Consider the following 21,694-nt stretch of genomic DNA (forward strand, 5'->3'; position numbering starts at 1 on the left):
GGCATTAGTCATCCAACACATTTTATTGAAGGAGGTCACCCTCATGGGACTTTAAATGTCATTAGCCACATGTAGTGGCCCATCACATTGTTCATACATGGGTTGGTCTCATGCTACAGCCCAAAATAATTAAAATGCCACTGGCCATATAGAGTGGCCCAATGACATCATTTATATGTGGATTGGTCCCCCTTACAGTCTATGAGAAGATCCTTTAATGGACTTTGAGTAACAATCAACTATATACCAGCCCTGGAATATTATTCTACTAAGAGATCTTTTTAGGAATCCTGAAAAACATCAAATATATATATATATATTATGGAAGGAGAAGTTTTTGATCCGAGTTAATGTAGACCGTGCCCCCCCCCCCTGGAGTACACACACCCATGAACCCTTGACATCACATTTTTTGGGAGGAGGGGGGGTGCTTACACAATTTTTCTGCAGCTGCCATGGCTGTGGTTTAGGTAATTGGACAATTATGATTTGATTAGCTGGATAGTGGGGTTTTGCATTTTCTAGATTATTTATGTTTAATCAAGTCATTTTTCTTTATTCTTACATGTATCAGACCAATTTGCCAGGTCCCCTCATACAATACACATCGGATACATTGCACATTTTTTTATATTGAGGTTGAGCTTGGTCTGGGCTTTTATTCATTTTTTCCAACATAAAAATGGAGCACAAGGGACATAACTTACAAGATCCACCATACATATACAGTGGAACCTCAGATTACGAGCATAATCTGTTCCAGAAGAAATATCGTAATCCAAAGTACTTGCATATCAAAGCGGGTTTCCCCATTGAAGTCAATGGAAACGAAAATAATTAGTTCCACATTGACTTCAATGGCATGCAATACCGCAGGTGGCCGGAGGTGGGGGAAGGCACCACATAGCCTCGGAAACAAACGTAAAGGCCAGAGGACAGCTCAGCTAACCTCGGCAAACCTCGAAAACAAAGTATTTCTGAGCAGCGCCGTTCGGCTCCGGCGCCCACCCACCTCAGGCCAAACGAGGTACTCCACACCACTTTGGCTTGAATCCTGCTTGTTGTGCGAGACAACACTCGCAAACAGAGTTAGAATTTTTTTGAATACAGTGCTCGTATTGCGAAACGCTTATTAACCGCGTTACTCGCAATCCGAGGTTCCACTGCATGTCATATTACAGCTTCTATGAATGACACAGGAGCCATCACCCACCAGTGCCCTATTCAGAGATCCTGTATCTATAGCTGTATTATGGCTTCTATGAATGGTGGGTTTGGCAGGAAAGGGCGGGCATAATCAAGTTCCCCTAATGAGAGATCAGTTGTACTAACCCTTACTGCACAGGAAGATTATGACAGCAGGAGCGGGATGTAAAGGAAAAAAAAAATTCTCCTAACAATAAGATTCCGCATAAGGAACACGCAATACTAAAATGTAAGTTATGTCCCTTGTGCTGATTTTTTGGTTTGTAATTTAAGCTAAAAAACCTACACTTTAAATGGGGTTTCTTTTGTGTTTTTTCATATTTTGTCATTTGAACTTAAACAAACGCTCCTGAATATTTTTTTTCTCCGACGGGCAGTGAGTAAAAACTGCCTTCGTGGGATAAACAAGAGAAAAATCGAAGCAGGTATGGCACCCTTTGGCTGCTGTATGGTACAGCATGCATGACTGCCAGCTACTGCCAAGTTAGACAATTCCATTTTGATCATTACAACGCATTACACTGTATGACTTGTATGTCTTCACATTAAGTTCAGCAATTCCTGTGAGTAAAACGAAAGCCATAACCAATGCCTGTATATAACAAGGTCTTCATCCAGCCATACCTTTTGTGCATCTTCTCCTCCATGGACTTGGCGCAAAAGGCACGTATTTCATAGTCAACACCGCAGGCCTGAGGACAGAAAGTTACAGAGTGAGAACTGCATAAGGGTTTAGTTTCTTTGTTTACAGAAAATTTACAGTAGCCCTTCCCGCTCTCCTAATTATTGTATGTTCTATGGATCTCAAATGTAGACTTTGTACTGCAAGACCATCCAAAACCTTCATGGCCTGGCAACCACCCTCACTTCCTTTTTGCTGCCAAGGCTTCCCATCACATTAATTGGCCAAGAGGAAGAAACAGGACAGAGTGTTAAGATTGAAGGACTCGTCAGCATTTGAAAAAAAAGGACCAGGGTTTTGGGGGATGCAACCCTTGTAACCCCAGTACCCAAGGGGCTTCTTGTGCGAATGCCAACAAGAGCTTTCATGGTAATACTCTGCATGCTCCCGCCCAGAAAGCCATATTCTGAAAATCAACAAAAAAGTAAAAAAAGTGTGCGCCGGCACATATATTACTCATAATATATATTTAAAACACACACCTCTAACAGTAATGCAATAAAAGAGCATGGTCATTCAAATTTCACATGTTGGTAGAGCAACGCTTCCTCTACAGCGACTTCTCTTTTTCATTGCAGGTTAATAATGGATTCCAAGCAGAAGCAATATGACATCCTTGAGTTCTTGACAAATACAGGGTGCAGGCTGTCCGACATCCACAGAAGGCAACATATAGCCGGATTCAGGTAGAGCGGCGCTTCTTTAGTTCGGCGTAGCGCATCCCATTTGCACTACGCCGACGTAACATAGGGAGGCAAGTACTGTATTCACAAAGCACTTGCTCCCTAAGTTACGTTGGCGTAGCGTAAATGGGCCCGCGTAATTCAAAGTAGGCTGGTAGTGGGCGTGTTGTATGGTAATGAATCGTGACCCCACGTAAATGACGCGCCTAACGAACGGCGCAATGCGCTGTCCGTGGACGTATCCCAGTACGCATGCTCAAAATCACGTCCCAAATAGTCAATGCTTTCGACGTGAACGTAACCTACGCCCAGCCCCATTCAGGTACGACTTACGCAAACGACGTGAAATTAGACGGCTGTTCGACGTCCATACTTAACATTGGCTGCGCCATCTTTTAGGTGGTTTATCTTTACCCCTGAAAAAACACCTTACGTAAACGTCGTATCTTACTGCGACGGGCGTACGTACGTTCGTGAATAGGCGTATCTAGCTCATTTACATATTCTCTGCGTAAATCCACGTACACGCCCTTAGTGGCCAGCGTAAATATGCAGCTAAGATACGACGGCGTAGGAGACTTACGCCGGTCGTATCTTAGCAACAGTTAAGCGTATCTCAGTTTGAGAATACGCTTAAAGATACGACGGCGCGGATTCGGACTTACGACGGCGTATCTACTGATACGCCGTCGTAAGTATACCTGAATCCGGCTAATAATGTTTACAGAGAAGAGACCATTTACAAGAGTCACCAGTGACAAGACATTGCCCTCGTCAATGGCATAATCTCTGTAAAACATTCTGTAGCCTTCTATGGATGTCGAACAGCTTTCACCACTCCACCCAGAACTCAATGACGTCATGTTGCTTTTCTGCTTGGAATCCATTATTTATCTGCAATGAAAAAGAAGAGATACTATAGAGAAGTGATAGCGAACCTTGGCACCCCAGATGTTTTGGAACTACATTTCCCATGATGCTCATGCACTTTGCAGTGTAGTTGAGCATCATGGGAAATGTAGGCCCAGATTCACAAAGCACTTACGTCGACGTATAACAAGTTACACCAAAGTGAGTGCAAATGTGCGCCGTCATATCTGTGCGCCAGACCCACAAAAAGATATGCGCCTAAAACCAGGCTACACCCGGCCGACGTAGCTTGCTTACGCCGGCGTAGGGTGGGCGCACATTTAGGCTGGGTGCATGGTGCCGCTCCCATTGATTAGCCATTGAAACATGCAAATGAGGGAAATACGGTGATTCACGAACCTGTGTGCGCCCGACGTAGGCTACGCGAGATGCGTGTAAGTTGCAAGTCCGGCATAAAGTTATTCCCCATAAAGGAGGCACAACCCAGCAGCAGACATCCAAAGGTCTGCACCAGGGAACACAAGCCGGCGTATTTTACGTTGGACGTGTGTCTGGCTGGGCGTAGGTTACGTTCACGTCGTACGCAGTGATCCGGCATAGTTTAGGCAGTTGTTCCGACGTGGTTGTGAGCAGGCGCAAGGGGATGCGTCCACGTCACGGTGCATGCGCAGTTCCTGATACGTGATATCTGTCTGGCGCTCGAACCATCATTTGCATGGGGTCACGCCTCATTTGCATGGGTCACGCCCACTTCCACCTACGCCGGCGTACACCTTCAATTCCCACGCCAGCGCAGCGTTGGGAGCACTGGCTTGCTGAATTCATTGCTTGCCTCTCTGCGCTGCGTTGGCGTAGCGTACATTGGTTACTCTACGGCAGCGCAATGTGCGCCCACACTGTGTGAATCTGGGTCGTAGTTCCAAAAAACCCTGGGGTGCCAAGGTTCGCCATCACGGCTGTAGAGGAAGACTTACCCGACCAACATATATATTAAAGTGGATGTAAAGCAGGGGTGTCAAACTGGCAGCCCTCCAGCTGTTGCGGAACTACAAGCCACATCACTCATCTGCCTGTGGGAGTCATGTTTGCAGACGTCAGCCTTGTGATGTCTCATGGGACTTGTAGTTCTACAACAGCTGCCAGGTTGACACCTGTGTTGTAAAGGCTAAAAGGTTTTTTAACCTTAAAAAAGGAGATGTCTAGCCAGCCTGAGGCTGGGCTTCTCCTATGGGTCACAGGGGTGCAATTCGTTTTGCACTCCTGTGACCCGTTTTCAGTGGAGAACGGTCTGAAGTCCACTCTCCGCTGATGTCACTGCCATCAGTCGGGCAGCACATCATCCCGACTTCCAAGTTGGGATCCACCAGCTGCCCTGATTGATGGCAGTCTCGGCTCGCTGAGACTGCCATTAATCAGGGCAGCTGGTGGATCCCAATTATGACAGCCTCTCCCCGCCCCTCTACTACTCAGCACTCCAATGAGCGTGAAGAAGCAGAGAGAGACAACAAACTTTGCACACTTAGAGGAGAAAATGGGCTACATTGTGTGCCAAGTTTCCGGGTCCAGGGGACCTACGACCGGCCAGTGCCAGGTCCCCCAAAGTCACCGGAGAAATGACCGTTTAACATGGGAGTCTATAGAAGGGGTGCCCAACTTTGAAAAATAGGTGCTCATCGGCCGTAGGCCCCCCGGACAACAAACTTTGCACACTTGTAGAGGAAGATTGGGGCTACATGTCCAGGGGACCTACGACCGGCCGGCACCAGGCGTAAAAAGGTGACTCGAGTATAAGCCGAGGGGGACATTTTCAGCAAAAAAAAGAAGAAGTGCTAAAAAATGTATACTCGAGTATATACAGTAAATACTTTTTTTTACAGCACTATGTATACACACACCGCACTACGTATGCATAGTTTATTTGTGTTTATCACACACCAAGCAGCGTGAACTGAACCAAAAAAGTTCTTTTTGACCAAAACATCCCGGTCATTTGTCAGTATAGGGAGTGAAAACTTGCAAAAAGTTATGGCAACTGACTGGTGAGTTCACAAAAGTCAAAAAGCAAATACAGGAGGACCATATATAGAAGCATTGAACACCCCCCCATTTAAAAATTACAGTGTGGTTCAAGATCATAATTTTTGCACATATTATCCATTTTTCAGAATGGAGGAGAGATGCACTTTAGATTTTTTTGTCACTATTCTGTCTCCTCAGACTTCCTATACTAAAATATAAAATCTATCATATTCACCCATAGGGAAAGTGTGAAAAGCTGAGGATACAGGTGTGGGTAAAGCCTTTGCCATAATCATATATATACACAGTAAACTTGCAGATTATGGCACACATCTAGGTCATTCTGTACAGTCCTTCAGCAAGGAGCGGTTCCTGCACCCGGGACACTGGCGCATCCCTGCGCCATCTCCATTGCCGATTCCTACAGATCCTGCAGCAGTCCACTGATGATGCAACTCTTTGCATGTCTTTTTTTTTGGGGGGGGGGGGGGCAAAACGTACCCCCTATCAATTGAATGCTGCTTTAACCACTTAAGGCCCGGACCAAAATGCAGGTAAAGGACCCGGACAGTTTTTGCGATTCGGCACTGTGACGCTTTAACCGACAATTGCGCGGTCGTGCGACGTGGCTCAAACACAAAATTGGCATCCTCTTTTTCCCACAAATAGAGCTTTCTTTTAGTGGTATTTGATCACCTCTGCGGGTTTATTTTTTGCGCTGTAAACAAAAATACAGCGACAATTTTGAAAAAAAAAAACATTATTTTTTCCTTTTTGCTATAATAAATATCCCCCAAAAAATATATATATAAAAAAAAAAAAAATTCCTCAGTTTAGGCCGATAGGTTCTCTTCTACCTATTTTTGGTAAAAGAAAAATTTGTTTGCGCAAAATTTATAGTGTTTACAAAATTGGGGATAGTTTTATTGCATTTTTATTAAAAAAAATTTTTTTTACTACTAATGGTGGCGATCAGCGATTTTTTTCGTGACTGTGACATTATGGCGGACACAACGGACAATTTTGACACATTTTTGGGACAATTGTCATTTTCACAGCAGAAAAATGCTATAAAAATGCATTGTTTACTGTGAAAATGACAATTGCAGTTTGGGAGTTAACCACTAGGGGGGCGCTGAAGGGGTTAAGTGTGACCTCATATGTGTTTCTAACTGTAGGGGGGCAGGGCTGGACATGTGACATCATTGATCGTGTTTCCCTATAACACACGATCAATGATGGCACCACAGTGAAGAACAGGGAAGGTGTGTTTACACACGGCTCTCCTCGTTCTTCAGCTCCGGGGATCCGATCGCAGGACTCCAACGGCGATCGGGTCTGCGGGTTACGCAGCTGCGGAGCTTCGGACCGGGTCGCGGGCGGGCGCGACTGGGCACTTAAAGAGGACGTACAGGTACGTGCTTGTGCCCAGCTGTGCCATTCTGCCGACGTATAAGTGCAGGAGGCGGTCCTTAAGTGGTTAAATAAGTACCTTTCTGTAACAATTTTACTTTCCCCTATAGACCTCATTATGCAGCCAATGGTGACAGACCAGGGAGAATCAGTTATCAGGTGGAGCCACATCTGCCTGAACGTCGGGGCCAAGGCCGGAGTAGAAATGACAAAGAAAGGTAATCATCTGACACCTGTCTGCTGTAATTCTGTGCTGTTAATACTGAAACAAGAACTTCCGGAAAGGTGAACGAGAGTTGGATCTATTTTTAACACCCGCGGCATTTCCTACAGCAGGAATGTTGAACTGAAATAACACCCGTAACCAAAGCCAGCAAAATCTGGTGAAAGGTCACGGCGAGAGGAGAACCTAGAAGAGCATTCCTAAGGAAAAATACCACAGTCTGGGAAATCAACTCCATTGGAAAAGAGAAAGTGAAGAACAAGTCACCTGACCACACTGTCAAAGTTTATAAATCTTAATTGCAGCACCAGAAGATTAGCCTGCGGGAGAATGTTATTGGAACAACCACCTTCTATTCTCAACACGCACCGCGTCAGGACTTTCCCCACCGCAATCCCTGCCCAGAGACAATGGGCTAGATTTAGGTAGCCCTGCGTAGTTTAGTGCGGGTGTAACATATCTCCGATACGTTACGCTGCTGTAAATTAGGGCGCAAGTTCCGTATTCATAAAGAACTTACGCCCTAAGTTACGGCGGCGTAACGTATGTGGGCCGGCGTAAGCTCGCCTAATTCAAATGTGGATGCTCGAAATTCCGTCGCAAATCATCATTGCTTTCGACGTGAATGTAAACTACATCCAGCCCTATTCGCGAACGACTTACACAAACGCCGTAAAAAATGCAAAATTCGACGCGGGAACGACGTCCCTACTTAACATTGCATACGCCTCATAGAAGCTGGAGCTGGAGCAATGTTACGCCGGAAAAAGCATTACGCAAACGACGTAAAAAATTCCGCCGGGCGCACGTACATTTGTGAATCGGCATATCTAGGTCATTTGCATATTCTACCCCGAAAACGACGGAAGCGCCACCTAGCGGCCAGCATAAATATGCACCCTAAGGTACGACGGTGTAACAGACTTACGCCAGTCAGATCTTAGACCAATTTCGGCGTATCTTGCTTTCTGAATACAGAAAGAAGATACGCCGGCGCAGCTTTGAATTTCTGCAGCGTATCTATAGATACGCCGGCGTAAACCCTTGCTGAATCTAGCCCAATGCCTTCAACATTTGAAATCTTCCACATTCTGTCATGTTACAACCAAAAACGTAAATGTATTTTATTGGGATTTTATGTGATGGACCAACACAAAGTGGCACATAATTGTGAAGTGGAAGGAAAATGATTTCCACATTTTTTTTTTTACAAATAAATATGTGAAAAGTGTGGTGTACATTTGTATGGCGCCCCCTGGAGTCAATACTAGGGTTGTCCCAATACTAGTATCAATATCGGGACCGATACTGAGCATTTGCGCGAGTACTTGTACTCACACAAATGCTCCACCGATACTTTTTTTTTTTAGAGAGTGGGGGGAGAGCAGAGCAGTCCTCAGGTATGTCACTAATGGAGGAGAGCTGCTGCCACTGCCGCCATCTAGTCCCCAAAGAGAAAGCCAAGCCCCCCCATCGCCGCCGCCTAGTTGATCAGCGCAGGGACATTACAGCTTTCATTTGAATAGCTGTGTGTTCCCCGCCGCGCCTCGTCATATATAGCCCCTCCCCCTCGTCCGGGCACTTTGATAGACAGATCACCCATCCCAGGATTGGATGGGTGATCTGTCTACCAAAGTGCCCGGACAATGGGGAGGGGCTATATGACGAGGCACGGAACACACAGCTATTCAAATGAAAGCTGTAATGTTCCCTGCGCTGATCAACTAGGCGGCGGGGGGGGGGTGGGGTGGGGGTTGGCTTTCTCTTTGGGGACACATGGACACATTTTAAAAAAAGCATCGGTATCGGCGAATACATGAAAAAAAAGTATCTGTACTTGTACTCGGTCCTAAAAAAGTGGTATCGGGACAACCCTAGTCAGAACCTCCTTTCTCTGCAATTACAGCTGCAAGTCTTTATGGGGATGTCTCTACCAGATTTGCACATCTAGAGAGGGACATTTTTGCCCATTCTTCTTTGCAAAATATCTCAAGCTCTGTCAGATTGGATGGAGAGCGTCTGAACCGCATTTTGCAAGTCTTGCCACAGATTCATTTTTACATTTTACCACCATTTTATTCTCTAAGGTCTCTACTTAAAAATATATATTGTGTTTGGGGGTTCCAAGTATATTTTGAAGCAAGAAAAAAAAAACAAAAAAAAAAAAAAAATGATTTTTAGACCCCTTTCAAACAGATGCCGCACACAAACGACCGTTTTTAATGTCATAGAAAAAAGGATGTTTTTCTCGACGCGATTCTTGTCAAGCCTGCCTTGCATACACACAATCGTGAAAAAAAAAAATGCTCTAGCAAAGCGCGGTGACGTACAACAACTAACGACAGCACTATAAAGGGGAAGTTCCAGTTAGATTCCAGTTAGTTACTGTCTGCTGACTGGTGAGAAATGTGAGTTGGGAGGGGCTGGAGGAGACCCCCATCTCTCCCATCTTTCAGGATAGGTGTCACTGCTACGAGACGCCACAAAGTTGGAGACACAGTGAGTAACGCTACCTGTGATTATATTTGCTACTAAAAGTCCCCACTACAGTTCTCAGATCAGCAGACGGCCTTCATCAAAAAGAACCTAAGTTGGCCGATCAGAACTCCCCCCAGCATTGCCACTCATACCATTCCCCCTCCACCAAGGAGTAAGAGAAGGAATAAAAATAGAGAATACATGGAAGGGAGAGGAAAAAAAAGGGGAGGAAGAGAGAAAGAATAAGAGAAACAAGAAAGACGGCTAGAGAGGGATGGGGGGAAAAAACAAGAAATTTGGATAGAGAGAAATAAAAGAAAAAGCAGAAAAAAAAAAAAAGAGTGGAACATCCTAAGATTTACCATATGAGGTTTTAATACTTTACGAGTGGAAGGGACTCAGAAAGCGATAAATGTCCGTGGGTTAGAGGCACAAATTACTTGTCTTGGGTGCTGACAACACACGCTACGAAAATAATTTTACTGTTAGGGGTCCCCACAACTTGGAAATGTTATCAAGGGGTCACGGCACCAAAAAGGTTGAGAACCACTGCTCTAACCCAACAGCTTTGACCCCTTTTACCAGGAAGGGAGAGGTAAATCTCCACAACCAGAACATAAATCAAAATAGCCCACCACGGGGGTAGGTTGTGTCCCCATAGGGAAAGATTCAGGGGCCCATTCACACCTTTTGGCTGGAGTTCCAGCAAGTCCAAGCACCGGGACCTCAGCACAGGTATCACTCACCTTCCCAGTGTCCTCGGGTCCTGGCTGCAGTGTCACCGAACATGGCAAATTCTGTGGAATCTACGTGAAGGAAACAGAAACAGACAGTTGATACGCGAATTAAAAAAAAATAAAGAAGAAATTGGGAAAGAGGGGGATAAATAGATGTGGAGCTGGATAAGAAGGGGAATGGAAGATGTGAGCTGGATTAGGAGGGGAATGGAAGATATGAGCTGGATTAGGAGGGGAATGGAAGATATGAGCTGGATTAGGAGGGGAATGGAAGATGTGAGCTGGATTAGGAGGGGAGGAAAGAAGGTGGATTGTAAGAAAAAGCACACAGAGGTGACCACAGGAAGTGGCAGTTGTATAGAGAAGGAGGGTTCATAAACTAACGTTGAAGTAGAAGGGATGTGCTTGCTCCCCTAGTTTCTTGACTAGGCGCTCTTGCAGTCGGGTGAGAGGCTTCTTCTCCTCCGGGAGCGGGGGAAAGGCCTGAAAAGTTGAGATGAAGAGGTCCTTCCGGAACGACAGACCCAAGACGTCGAGGTCCTCACGGCCATAACGGAAAGCACAGGTCAAGGTGACGAAGACTGAGGGGGGAGAGAACGAGTGAGACAGGGAGAGCTCAGGAGTGGTGGAGGAGAGAGATCAACTAGGCATGGTCAGTGGAGAACCGTGTTCTTTAAAGTGCACCTGTGGTTCTGAAGCAAACAATATCCAAAAGAAGGCAGGTAGAGAAGAGGACAATGATGAAGTAGACCTTTTTTTCAATCAAATAGTAGATTTTAAAAGAACATCACTGCCTTCCATCTCAAATAAGCTCAGCATCTAGATGTTCCACCACCCATACAAGAAGGCCAAATCTGTTTAAAAGGGGATGTAAAAGTTCATCTTATATTAGTGCATGGGTCTTCAAACTACGGCCCTCCAGTTGTTCAGGAACTACAATTCCCATCATGCCTAGTCATGTCTGTGAATTTCATAGTTTTGCAATGCCTCATGGGATGTGTAGTTCCGCAACAGCTGGAGGGCCGTAGTTTGAGGATCCCTGTATTAGTGCATTGTTGGTTCACTTACCTTTTCCTCCAATTTTCCTTCTAAATGTGTTTTCCTTTGTCTGAATTTCTCACTTCCTGTTCCTCCTCAGTAAGCTGTTCTGGCTGACTAACCCCCAGCCAGAACGGCTCGGATGATGGGGCCAAGCTTACTGAGGAGGAACAGGAAGTGAGAAATTCAGACAAAGAAAAAAAAAACATTCAGAAGGGAAATTGAAGGAAAAAGGTAAGAGAACCAACAATGCGCTAGCTTAAAGGAACTTATTTAGAAAATTAAAAAAAAGTAACCTTTACAACCCCTTTAAGGTACCATGGCAGCTATAGGAAGGTTAGGTTGTCAGTCTACCAAAAGCCGTTCTGATCATGTCCAATCGTTTCCATACCAGGAACATTAAGGCCTCAAGTCTGAATGCTGCATGCAAAAACATAGGGAAGGCTTTGCGCGCGGGAGATTTCCTTTCCGGCATGTGTCGGCGGGGCCGGCCCTTCAGCCGAGGGTACCCCCTGCGCATTCGCCACTGCAATCAGCGGCGCATTGCGAGGGGAATATCTCCTAAACCGTACCGGTTTAGGAGATATTCTTTATACCTACAAGGTAAGCCTTATTATAGGCTTACCTGTAGGCAAAAGTGAAAAAAGTGGGTTTACAACCACTTTAGTTTTTAAATAACAAACATATTATACTTACCTCCACTGCGTGGATCATTTTGCACACAGTGGCCCCACGATCCACGTCTTCTGGGGTCCCTCTGTGGCTGTCTCAGCTCCCCCTCCACAAGAGCTTTCCACCTTCATGGGAGCGAGCTGGCATGGTGGAAAACTCTTGCGGGCGCGCTCCCATGAGACAGCAGCGGGCATAGCCGCCGACTGTATCACTTGGCCCCGCCCCCCCCCCAGCACGCCGCGTCATTGGCTGGGATTGACAGCAGCGCCAGCCAATGGTTGCGCCGCTATCAATCCGTCCAACCCAGCCGATCAATGGCCAGGCTGGGTACTGAGGAGAATGATGGGAACGAGTGCGGGACTTTCGAGGGGTGAGGCAACTAAAACGGGGGTCGGATGTTTTTTCACCTTAAAGGATCACTAAAGGAAAATATTTTTTTAGCTAAATAGCTTCCTTTACCTTACTGCAGTCCTGGTTTCATGTCCTCATTGTTCGTTTTTGCTTTGAAGTTGCTGTAATTCTGCTCTGATCTCCACACTTCCTGCTTGTCTGGCTCCTTATGAAAAATCTCATGGCAGCTTTTCACTGTGGTCCAAGCTGTGTGTCTAAAACTCCTCAGAACCAATCAGATTCATTTTAAAAACAAAACACTGCCCTGGATTTGTTTGTTTTTGTTCTGTGTGTCTCTTTACTTCACAGAAACATGAAACCAGTTTTAAAACGAAAGTGAAACTAAAGGCACATTATATGATTGATTTTTATCTATTTTTAAAAGGAATCAGTTAACTTTTATGTCTCTATACCCTGTAAACGGTCATTTCAGCAGAAAAATGTTTTTCCTTTAGTGACCCTTTAATGCATAGGATGCATTAAGGTGAAAAACATTTACCTTTACAAACCCTTTAAGCCTCATACACACGATCAGATTTTCAGCGGACAAAGCATAGGACTTTTGTCTGAAGGGCATTGGCCAATGAATTTGTCTTGCATAAGAACTGTCAGCCAACAAACACAAAACTATGTGTTTTTTCAGCTCTTTAGCGCCACCCTTTGATCAAGCAACAGAAAATAGTGATATCTGAATGATGCCTGTAGCTGCAGGCATCATTCAGATATCCCCACGGAAAGTCCATGACGTCATATTACGTCCTTGGGCTGGAAGAGGTAAAATAAAAAAAAATAAAAAAATAAAAAGAAGAAGTGTAAAAACCTTGAGCCTTTATGACCACTTTAAATTGCTGTTTTTAGCTCAGTGATGGAGGAGCAAAACCGGACGTATTCATTTAAAAAATGTACTTGCGAAGATAAATGAATATCATCAACCATAACCCTCCCACAACCCAACCTCCTAGGTGATGCCATGGTATCTCCTTCAGAATCTTCCCTGCGGGTGCTCTTCATACAGCCTTTGCTGGGGACTAATGACATGTAGGAAAATATGGTGACGGAATAGGAATCAGAGGATAAAATAGGACTGGATGAGGAAGTGACAGAAGAAAACATTCAGCAAAAAAAAAAAAATTCCAAAATAACAAAAATTACCTTTGCGGTCCTTCAGATAATCTGTATCCACCAGAACTACACCATCTACAAAACAAGACAAGGCGGGGGAGTCAAGAAATACAACCAGGCCAGGCACACAAATCAATAATACAACTGAAATGTACTCAGACTGCTGGGGTACAGTGCTGATATAATATATATAAAGAAAATATATATAAATAAGAAAAAAAAAATTATATATATATATATATATATATATTTTTTTCTTCTTTCTTATGTGTGTATAATATATATATATTTTTTTTCGTGTGTGTGTGTGTATGTGTATGTGTATGTGTATATATATATATATATATATATATATATATATATATATATATATATATATATATATATATATATATATATATATATATATATGTTATAAACCACTCCAGCAACAAATCTCCATAATAATTTAATAATTTCACTTATAAAGACACAATGGCGGCCAATTAGCTAAACACACACACACAAAACAAACACGCCAACTGTTCACCTGTCCTAACATTTACATTTCTGTATAGCCGGTGGCGACACGTTACAGCCAAGTAGTGACATTGCTATTCATAACCTGCAGAACAGAGCTTCGCAAGATGATCAAGGCTTGGGATATCTTTTTTATTTATAACCTAACCCTGCTTTACACTTCTCCACAACTTTATCCCTGACCTGTCTGGTGTGTTCCTTGGGCTTCATGATGCTGTTTGTTCGCCAAGGTCCTCTAAACAAACCTCTGAGGGCTTCACAGAACAGCTGTATTTATACTGAGATTAAATTACACACAGGTGGACTGTAATTAGGTGACTTCTGAAGTCAATTGGTTCCACTGGATTTTAATTCGGGGTATCAAAGTAAAGGGGGCTGAATACAAATGTACACCACACTTTTCACATATAAACTCTCCTGTAGTACAAGGGAGGGGGCGAGCACGACACTCCACACCAGAAAGAAAGCCTCGCATTACTGTGTGGAGTTACAGACAGAAGAACAGGAAGTGAGGATTTCTCAGAAGAAATAAGGACATTTAAAAGCAAAATGGAAGGATGAGGTAAGTGAAGGAGGACTGCACTAGAGTAAAGGAAGCTATTTAGGAGAAAAAAAATTGTACCTTTACAACCTCTAAGTCTAGGGTTTCACAATGGAGTGATTTGGCATGCGATTTGACAAATCAGTGGCAATTGGACCGTCCAAATCTGTGCGATGCTTCATTTGTGGCGCCACAACGATACCCAAAAGTAGTTTCTGTACTACTTTTGGCAACGTCGGGGTGCGATTTCCATTGACATCTGTGCAGCACCCCGCACAGATGTCTCTGAAATCGCCCCTGAAGTCGGAACTGAAATTGTGCGAGTTGATGTCATTCCCGCTGTCATTGTGAACCTGGGCTAAAGGGTAAAACACCATAAGGCTTTAGAACCACTTTAACAAGCACTTAACCCTTGCAGTGCGGGGGAGAAGGCAAGGGTATTTTTTACGCAATCCCAGAGTTAATCATTAACATCTCAATGCACATAAATACAAAAGTGCGTGTGAAAACGTAGGCCACAAAAAATATCAAAGCTGCATCAGATTGTTCAGAAGAAGATAGCGGCTGGCCTCGGTTGCCTTCTATTTACTACAGCAATGTACAAAAGACATTTTAACAATAGAAGAGGCAAAACCAGCTAGAAGATCCTGACAAAGTGGTATAGGGTACACATGACACCGTATTTTCCCACAAGTGCCCGATACATGTTGGCGCTGCAACGGTGGGCAAGGTACAGTGTTGCACATTTTCTGAAACTGCCCAAAAATTAAAGCGGGAGTTCACCCTAAAAATAACTTTTAACCTTAGATTGATGCTCATTTTGTCTAGGGGAATCGGCTAGTATTTTTTAAATCGAAGCTGTACTTACCGTTTTAGAGAGCGATCTTCTCCGCCGCTTCCGGGTATGGGTCTTCGGGACTAGGCGTTCCTATTTTGATTGACAGGCTTCCGACGGTCGCATCCATCGCTTCACGAGTAGCCGAAAGAAGCCGAACGTCGGTGCGGCGCTATACTGCGCCTGCACACCGACGTTCGGCTACTTTCGGAAAATCGTGACGCGATGGATGCGACCGTCGGAAGCCTGTCGAAAAACTGTCAATCAAAATAGGAATGCCCAGTCCCGCAGCCCATATCCGGAAGCGGCGGAGAAGATCGCTTTCTAAAAAGGCAAGTACAGCTTCGATTTAAAAAAAAAAAATAGCCGATTCCCCTAGACAAAATGAGCAGGAATCTAAGGGTAAAAAGTTGTATGTCCGGGTGAACCCCCGCTTTAAGTACCGTATACACTCGAGTATAAGCCCCAGGCACCTAATTTTACCACACAAAAAAAAAAAAAAAAAATGGGAAAACTTATTGACTCGAGTGTAAGCCTAGGGTGTCCATCTGCATGCCTCACTGTGCCCATGTGAATGCCTCACTGTGCCCATGACTAGACTGACGTTTAACACGGGAGTCTATGGAAGTGGTGCCCGGCTTTGGGGAAGAAAGAAAAAAAAAAAACGCGCTTTGCACATTTGTAGAGGAGAAATGGGGCTATATGTGTGCCAAGTTCCGGGTACAGGGTACCTACGATCGGCCGGTACCGGGTCCCCAAAGTCACTGGAGAAATGACTGTTTAACATAGGAGTCTATGGAAGGGATGCCCGGCTTTGAAAAAAAAATGGTGCTCCCCCGGACAACAAACTTTGCACACTTAGAGGAGAAATGGGGCTAGTGTGCCACGTTTGGTGTCCAGGGGACCTACGGCCGGTCGGTACCGGGTCCCCAAAGTCCAGGAGATCAGATTTAGGTCCGCTGTGACCACCACGCTCACGAGACTTGCTGTCCTAAAAAAAAAAACAGCCAAGTCCACACCCTCCGGTAAGAGTGCTCTATCATACTTCTTCTATGTGATGCCTTGAGGATCCCTTCAGACAACTATGTACTCAACGTTCATGTCAAGATTCTCATTCATCACCTTCCCTATGGAATTTTAATTGTACACTGAACTGTGTGATCCATTCATTAACCCAGTGTCACATATATTGTAATATAGGGTCCATACATGGACTTTATATATATTTTGTTTATATTCACTTTTGTGCCTTTATAACCATTGTGCACATCATTTAGCGCTGCACTATTGTTCTACGATGGAAGGTACAGACAGGCCAACGCGTTTCACATCAATATAGATGCTTAATCCTTGCCTTTTGTCTCTTCTTGCCCTTTTTTCCCCATTTGTACGCGTTTTCTTGTCTTTATTTCCATCCCTGTGGCCCATCCTTTCACCATTACAGGCAGTCCCCAAGTTACGAACACCTCAGTTACAAACAATTCCTACTTAAGAACGGCCTCAAATGCCGACCACGCTGGTCCTGGATACCTCCAGATACATCCCACACTGCAGTACTGCATGGCCAGGAGAGCCCCAGATAACAGAACAAGCACCCCGGAACATCTCACAACCACGCACAGGCGGAAGTTACACTTACAAATACAGTGTTCGGACTTACAAACAAATTCCACTTACGAACAAACCTACAGCCCTTATTCCGTTCGTAACTCAGGGACTGCCCGTCCTGCTGCTCTCTCCCCTTCTGGGTGTAAACATTCAGCTCGGAATCCCCTCCCTTGTAGGTTCCTTGCTGTTCATATGTATCTGACCATATAGGATAGAATCTGTTTTATTAGCAAGTTATATTGGCCGCTGGGGGGATTCCCTCTGACCCCGGCATTTCTCATTCTTTATCCCACAGGGTTGCATTATTACGTTAGGGCTTTTTACACAGACTTGGAAAGTTGGGGAGAATTACCATTACGCCCTCCCAGTCAAGAATATTTTGCATGCCATGAAACTTGCCACATTGTGTATGCTTTGAAACTGTTGAGTTGCCTTTGAAGCTAATGCAGTTATTTATTATTTGCTTTTAGCATACATATATCATAGTATCTAGCCTTACCCATACCTTAAAGTGTTAATCTAAAAAAAAAAAAAAAAAAAAAAAAATGGATCCTGTTCCTTTAAAGCATTTTATACAGCACAGTACTTGTTCTGTGTAAATTTGGCCCACTGTATCACCTGAAATACCTGGCTATGCCCTCCCCCTGTAAACTGACCACGGTGTAGCATGGCTGCTGAGCCCTGACACCGTGGTCAGTCAGTTTACGTGCCTCCACCGTCTGCAGCCTGCTTTGTCCTCTCTACCCCTTCCCTTCCTGTCTGCTCTGTATGTGTGCGAATGCCGCCCCTCCCCTCTCCTTCTGCCACTATTTGTAGGCATAAAAAAAAAAAAAACACATACTGCCAGTCAATCTTTTGTACCCGGGTATAACACTCAGTGTATGTTTACGTGGAAAAAAAAGCTTCTAAATACTATTTTTGCAGATCTTGTCAGAGCGGTCACGCAACTCCTGGCCGCTCTCCGCCCCATCTAAGAGCTGGCCGCTCTCCGCCCCATCTAAGAGCTACAGCGGGAGGAGCCAAGTGGTCAGCACAGCAGCCACGTGAATCCTGGGCGTTCCCTGCCCCATCTAAGAGCTACAGCGTGAGGAGCCGAGCGGTCACATGATTCCCGGCCACTCTCCGCCCCATCTAAGTGCTACAGCGGGAGGAGCCAAGCGGTCAGCACAGCAGTCACGCGACTCCTGGCTGCTCTCCGTCCCATCTAAGAGTTACAGCCGGAGGAGCGAAGCGGCCAGCACAGCGGTCATGCGACCTCCTGGCTGACATCAGCAGCAAAGTTGCCAACTTTCAGTAAATTTACAGTTTGTAAAATCCATAATTGTTGCATCTGTCAGTTACGGACGTGCAGCCTACATGTCCGTAAGGGAAATTCAAGGACAGATGCCAAAAAAAGTATGGATTTTACAAACTATTCGTAAATTTACTGAAAGTTGGCAACCCTGGTCAGTGGGAGAACTCGGCTCCTCCCGCTTAAGACTTGGATCGTAGTAGAAGAGCGGCCAGGAGTCACGTGACCGTCCTGAAGAGATCTGCAAAAAAAAGATATTTAGAAGCTTCGTTCACCACAAACACTTACACTGGGTGTTATAGGTGGATACAAGAGGGGCTGGCAGAATACAAAATATATATATATATATATATATATATATATATATATATATATATATATAATTTGGTAACGAACGCTTTAACTTGTATGATGCAACTGTTGATTAAAAAAAAGGAATTACAAAAAAAAAAAAAAAAAAAGAAAATAGAAGAGGCAAAAATTTGTAACTAAAAATGAGAAATCTTTCTGAAAAGCTTAGGATAAAAGAAGAACCTACAAATCCAGAACGCAGAGCGGACATTAATGGGTTGATTTAAGCCTGCGGCACGGAGCTCACAATAACAGATGAGCATCTGCAGCAGCCACAAGGCATATTCCCAAAGCAAGCAATCCTCCTCCCATATGCCGACTCTCCTCAGGGATACGAGACTCAAAGAGGAACTCCAACGCCAAGTAGACCTACTCCCTGTATTCTGTGCAGGAGACCCTTCACCTGTCGCCAGACTCTCTGCAATCCTACAATAAATATTACTTCCACTCTTCTCTTGTTGCCCCCTTCCCAGCTCTGCTATAGTAACTATCACAGACATTTCCTGCAGGAGCCGCTTTTAGATTCCCTTTTGTAGTCCTTAAAGCTGAATTCCAGGCATTGATACCTTTTCATAGAAATGTCAGGAGACCATGCCACTGGAGACCCCAAGAGCTTTAACTAGCCAATCAGCATTCAGCCATAACAAATACTCTAAGCGACGCTATTCCCAAGCATCGGAGATCAGTTTGAGCTTACACGAGCTGAGTCTATTGAACAATCAAGTATTGCTTATTTCTAAAACTCTACTGGGGGGTCCTATCATGTGATCAGTATATATACAAATCATCTCTCATCATTGCAACTATGGCAATAGCTTAGAAAGGATTTCCTAGAAGGTTCAGCCACCTAATCCAGAAGCAATCAGATGTAAAAGAAGAAGAAGAAGAAAAAAAAAAAAAAAAAAAAAGGCGTATTCAATTAGGAAAAAAAATAATAAAATAAAAAAATAAAAAAGGTGTTTTCTTTCGAAAATCCTATCTAAGAATTTTCTTTTGCATTTCGCACCATTATTGGGCCGTAGCAATAGCCGATTTTTCTGCGGCCATTGAATTTTAATAAATCGGACATGTTAGAAATTTTTTGAAAAAAAAACATATGATTTTTTAATCAAATGATGGGAGAATTGTGCAAGAAACGTGATCAAAAAAGAAATGCGCATAGGCAAGAAAAGAATTTTCCCGGAAAGAAAAAGAAGATTCCCAGGAGGTGAAATTGAAGGCTTGGTTAATCGAAGTATGAAATCAATGCGGGTCACAAAACGCATGAATTTTCAGATTTTCAAAAGAAAATTCATTCGAAATTCGACCAAGTTTGGCCAGCCTAAGGCTGCATTTACACTTGAGCGTAGCGTTTTTTTTGGTCGTTTTTGCTGGCGTTTTGTCGCATGTATTCATGCGTATTTGCGCGTTTGCTTGCATACAGCGTCGTCCGATGTTTTTGTACTTCGACGTTTTTTATTTTAGCCAATAGGAAAAATTATCATCTTTTCATCACTTGTTGATATGTTAGTAGATTTTTTAATCTTCTGCCTGGGTGAAATGTTCTATTGATTAAAGCGTCAAAACGCCCGTAGAAACGCTAGTTGTCGCGCTAGACGCATGAATCGAGCGTTTCCATTACTTTCTATGGAAAATACAAACGCTCAAAAACGCCCAAAAACGGGTCCGGAACTTGTTTGAGCTTCAGGCGTTCGGTGTCTGGCGTTTTGGAGTGGAGATGTGAACCATCTCCATAGGGAATAAGGTATTTTTTCCCACTCTAGCGTTTTGGAGCATTGCTCTTCAGGCGACAAAACGCTCAGGTGTGAATGGGGCCTAAGTGATACTAAAAGCTTTTATTTTGTTACAAAAAAAAAAGAAAAAAGAAAAAAAAAAAACAACCTTACACTTACATGCTCTGTGCAAAGATTTTGCACAGAAAAGTCCTAGCTGCTCTTCCGGCAGTTCCTCACCAGCGCTTAGCCATTCCTCTCCCCTCAGGGCAGTAGCAAGCAAGCCGGGTCCTAAAGAGGCAATTGTACGTGCACGCTCCCGAGCCCAGCAGTGTGCATCCATAGACACACACACACACACACACACACACACCATTGAAAGCCATGCCCCTGCTTCCTCCTCACCAGAGTTTGACAGACAGCAGTGGGAGACTACGACAAGACTTTGGTAATAAAAAAGTTCCAACTAAGGTCGGCTATATACGGTTTAAATCACTGCCGGTTAGGCAGGAACCAACTGAGATTCGAACCACGTATGGGTGAACTGAATGTACCAAGGTGATCGATCAACTTGGGTACAACCAGCCTGCCGGATTCGCTTCAGATTATAGCTATAACCGCTAGCGATAATCACGGTCTTCTCCCAAAAAAGAAATGGGGCTACATGTGTGCCAATTACCGGGTCCAGGGGACCTCCGATCGGCCGGTACCGGGTCCCCAAATTCACAGGAGAAATTACAGTTTACATGGGAGTCTATGGAAGGGGTGCCCGGCTTTAAAAATAAGTGCTCCCCGGACAACAAACTTTGCACACTTGTAGAGGAAGAGTGGGGCTACATGTGTACCAAGTGTCCAGGGGACCTACGGCCGGGCAGTATCGGGTCCCCAAAGTCCAGGAGATTAGACGCAAAAAGATGACTCCAGTATAAGCCGAGGGGGGCATTTTCAGCACAAAAAAAATGCTGAAAAACTTGGCTTATACTCGAGTATATATGGTAAAAAAAAAAATAATTTTGACACTTTTATTCCTAAAAAATGAATAAAACATTTTGATCACTTTTATTCCTAATACAAGGAATGTAAACATCCTTTGTAATAGGAATATGACAGGACCTCTTTACAGGGAGATATGGGGTCAATAAGACCCCACATCTCACCACTAGGCTGGGAAGCCTAAAATAATAATAAAAAAAAATAATAATAATAATAATAATAATAATAATAATGGCTTCCCAGCCGAAGCGGCACAGTTTTTTTGAATGAAGAGGCCAGGCATGACATAATATCGCGCCCAATCTCCGAAT

At 44.2% G+C, this 21,694-nt stretch overlaps 1 protein-coding gene across 2 annotated transcripts in view; it reads right to left on the bottom strand.

Moving 5' to 3' along the window:
• Positions 1 to 21,694, bottom strand: part of ARRB2 (arrestin beta 2) — a 106,407-nt gene that overhangs the window by 38,832 nt on the left and 45,881 nt on the right. For both annotated transcript variants that reach the window (XM_040346665.1, XM_040346666.1), the window contains 4 exons: positions 13,564 to 13,608; positions 10,696 to 10,892; positions 10,321 to 10,380; positions 1,831 to 1,898 (listed from right to left, as the gene is read on the bottom strand). In XM_040346665.1, the coding sequence (XP_040202599.1) occupies positions 1,831 to 1,898; positions 10,321 to 10,380; positions 10,696 to 10,892; positions 13,564 to 13,608 (370 nt within the window). The remainder of the gene's footprint in view (positions 1 to 1,830; positions 1,899 to 10,320; positions 10,381 to 10,695; positions 10,893 to 13,563; positions 13,609 to 21,694) is intronic.

The sequence above is a fragment of the Rana temporaria genome, chromosome 3 (genome assembly GCF_905171775.1).
Source record: "Rana temporaria chromosome 3, aRanTem1.1, whole genome shotgun sequence".
Taxonomy (NCBI): domain Eukaryota; kingdom Metazoa; phylum Chordata; class Amphibia; order Anura; family Ranidae; genus Rana; species Rana temporaria.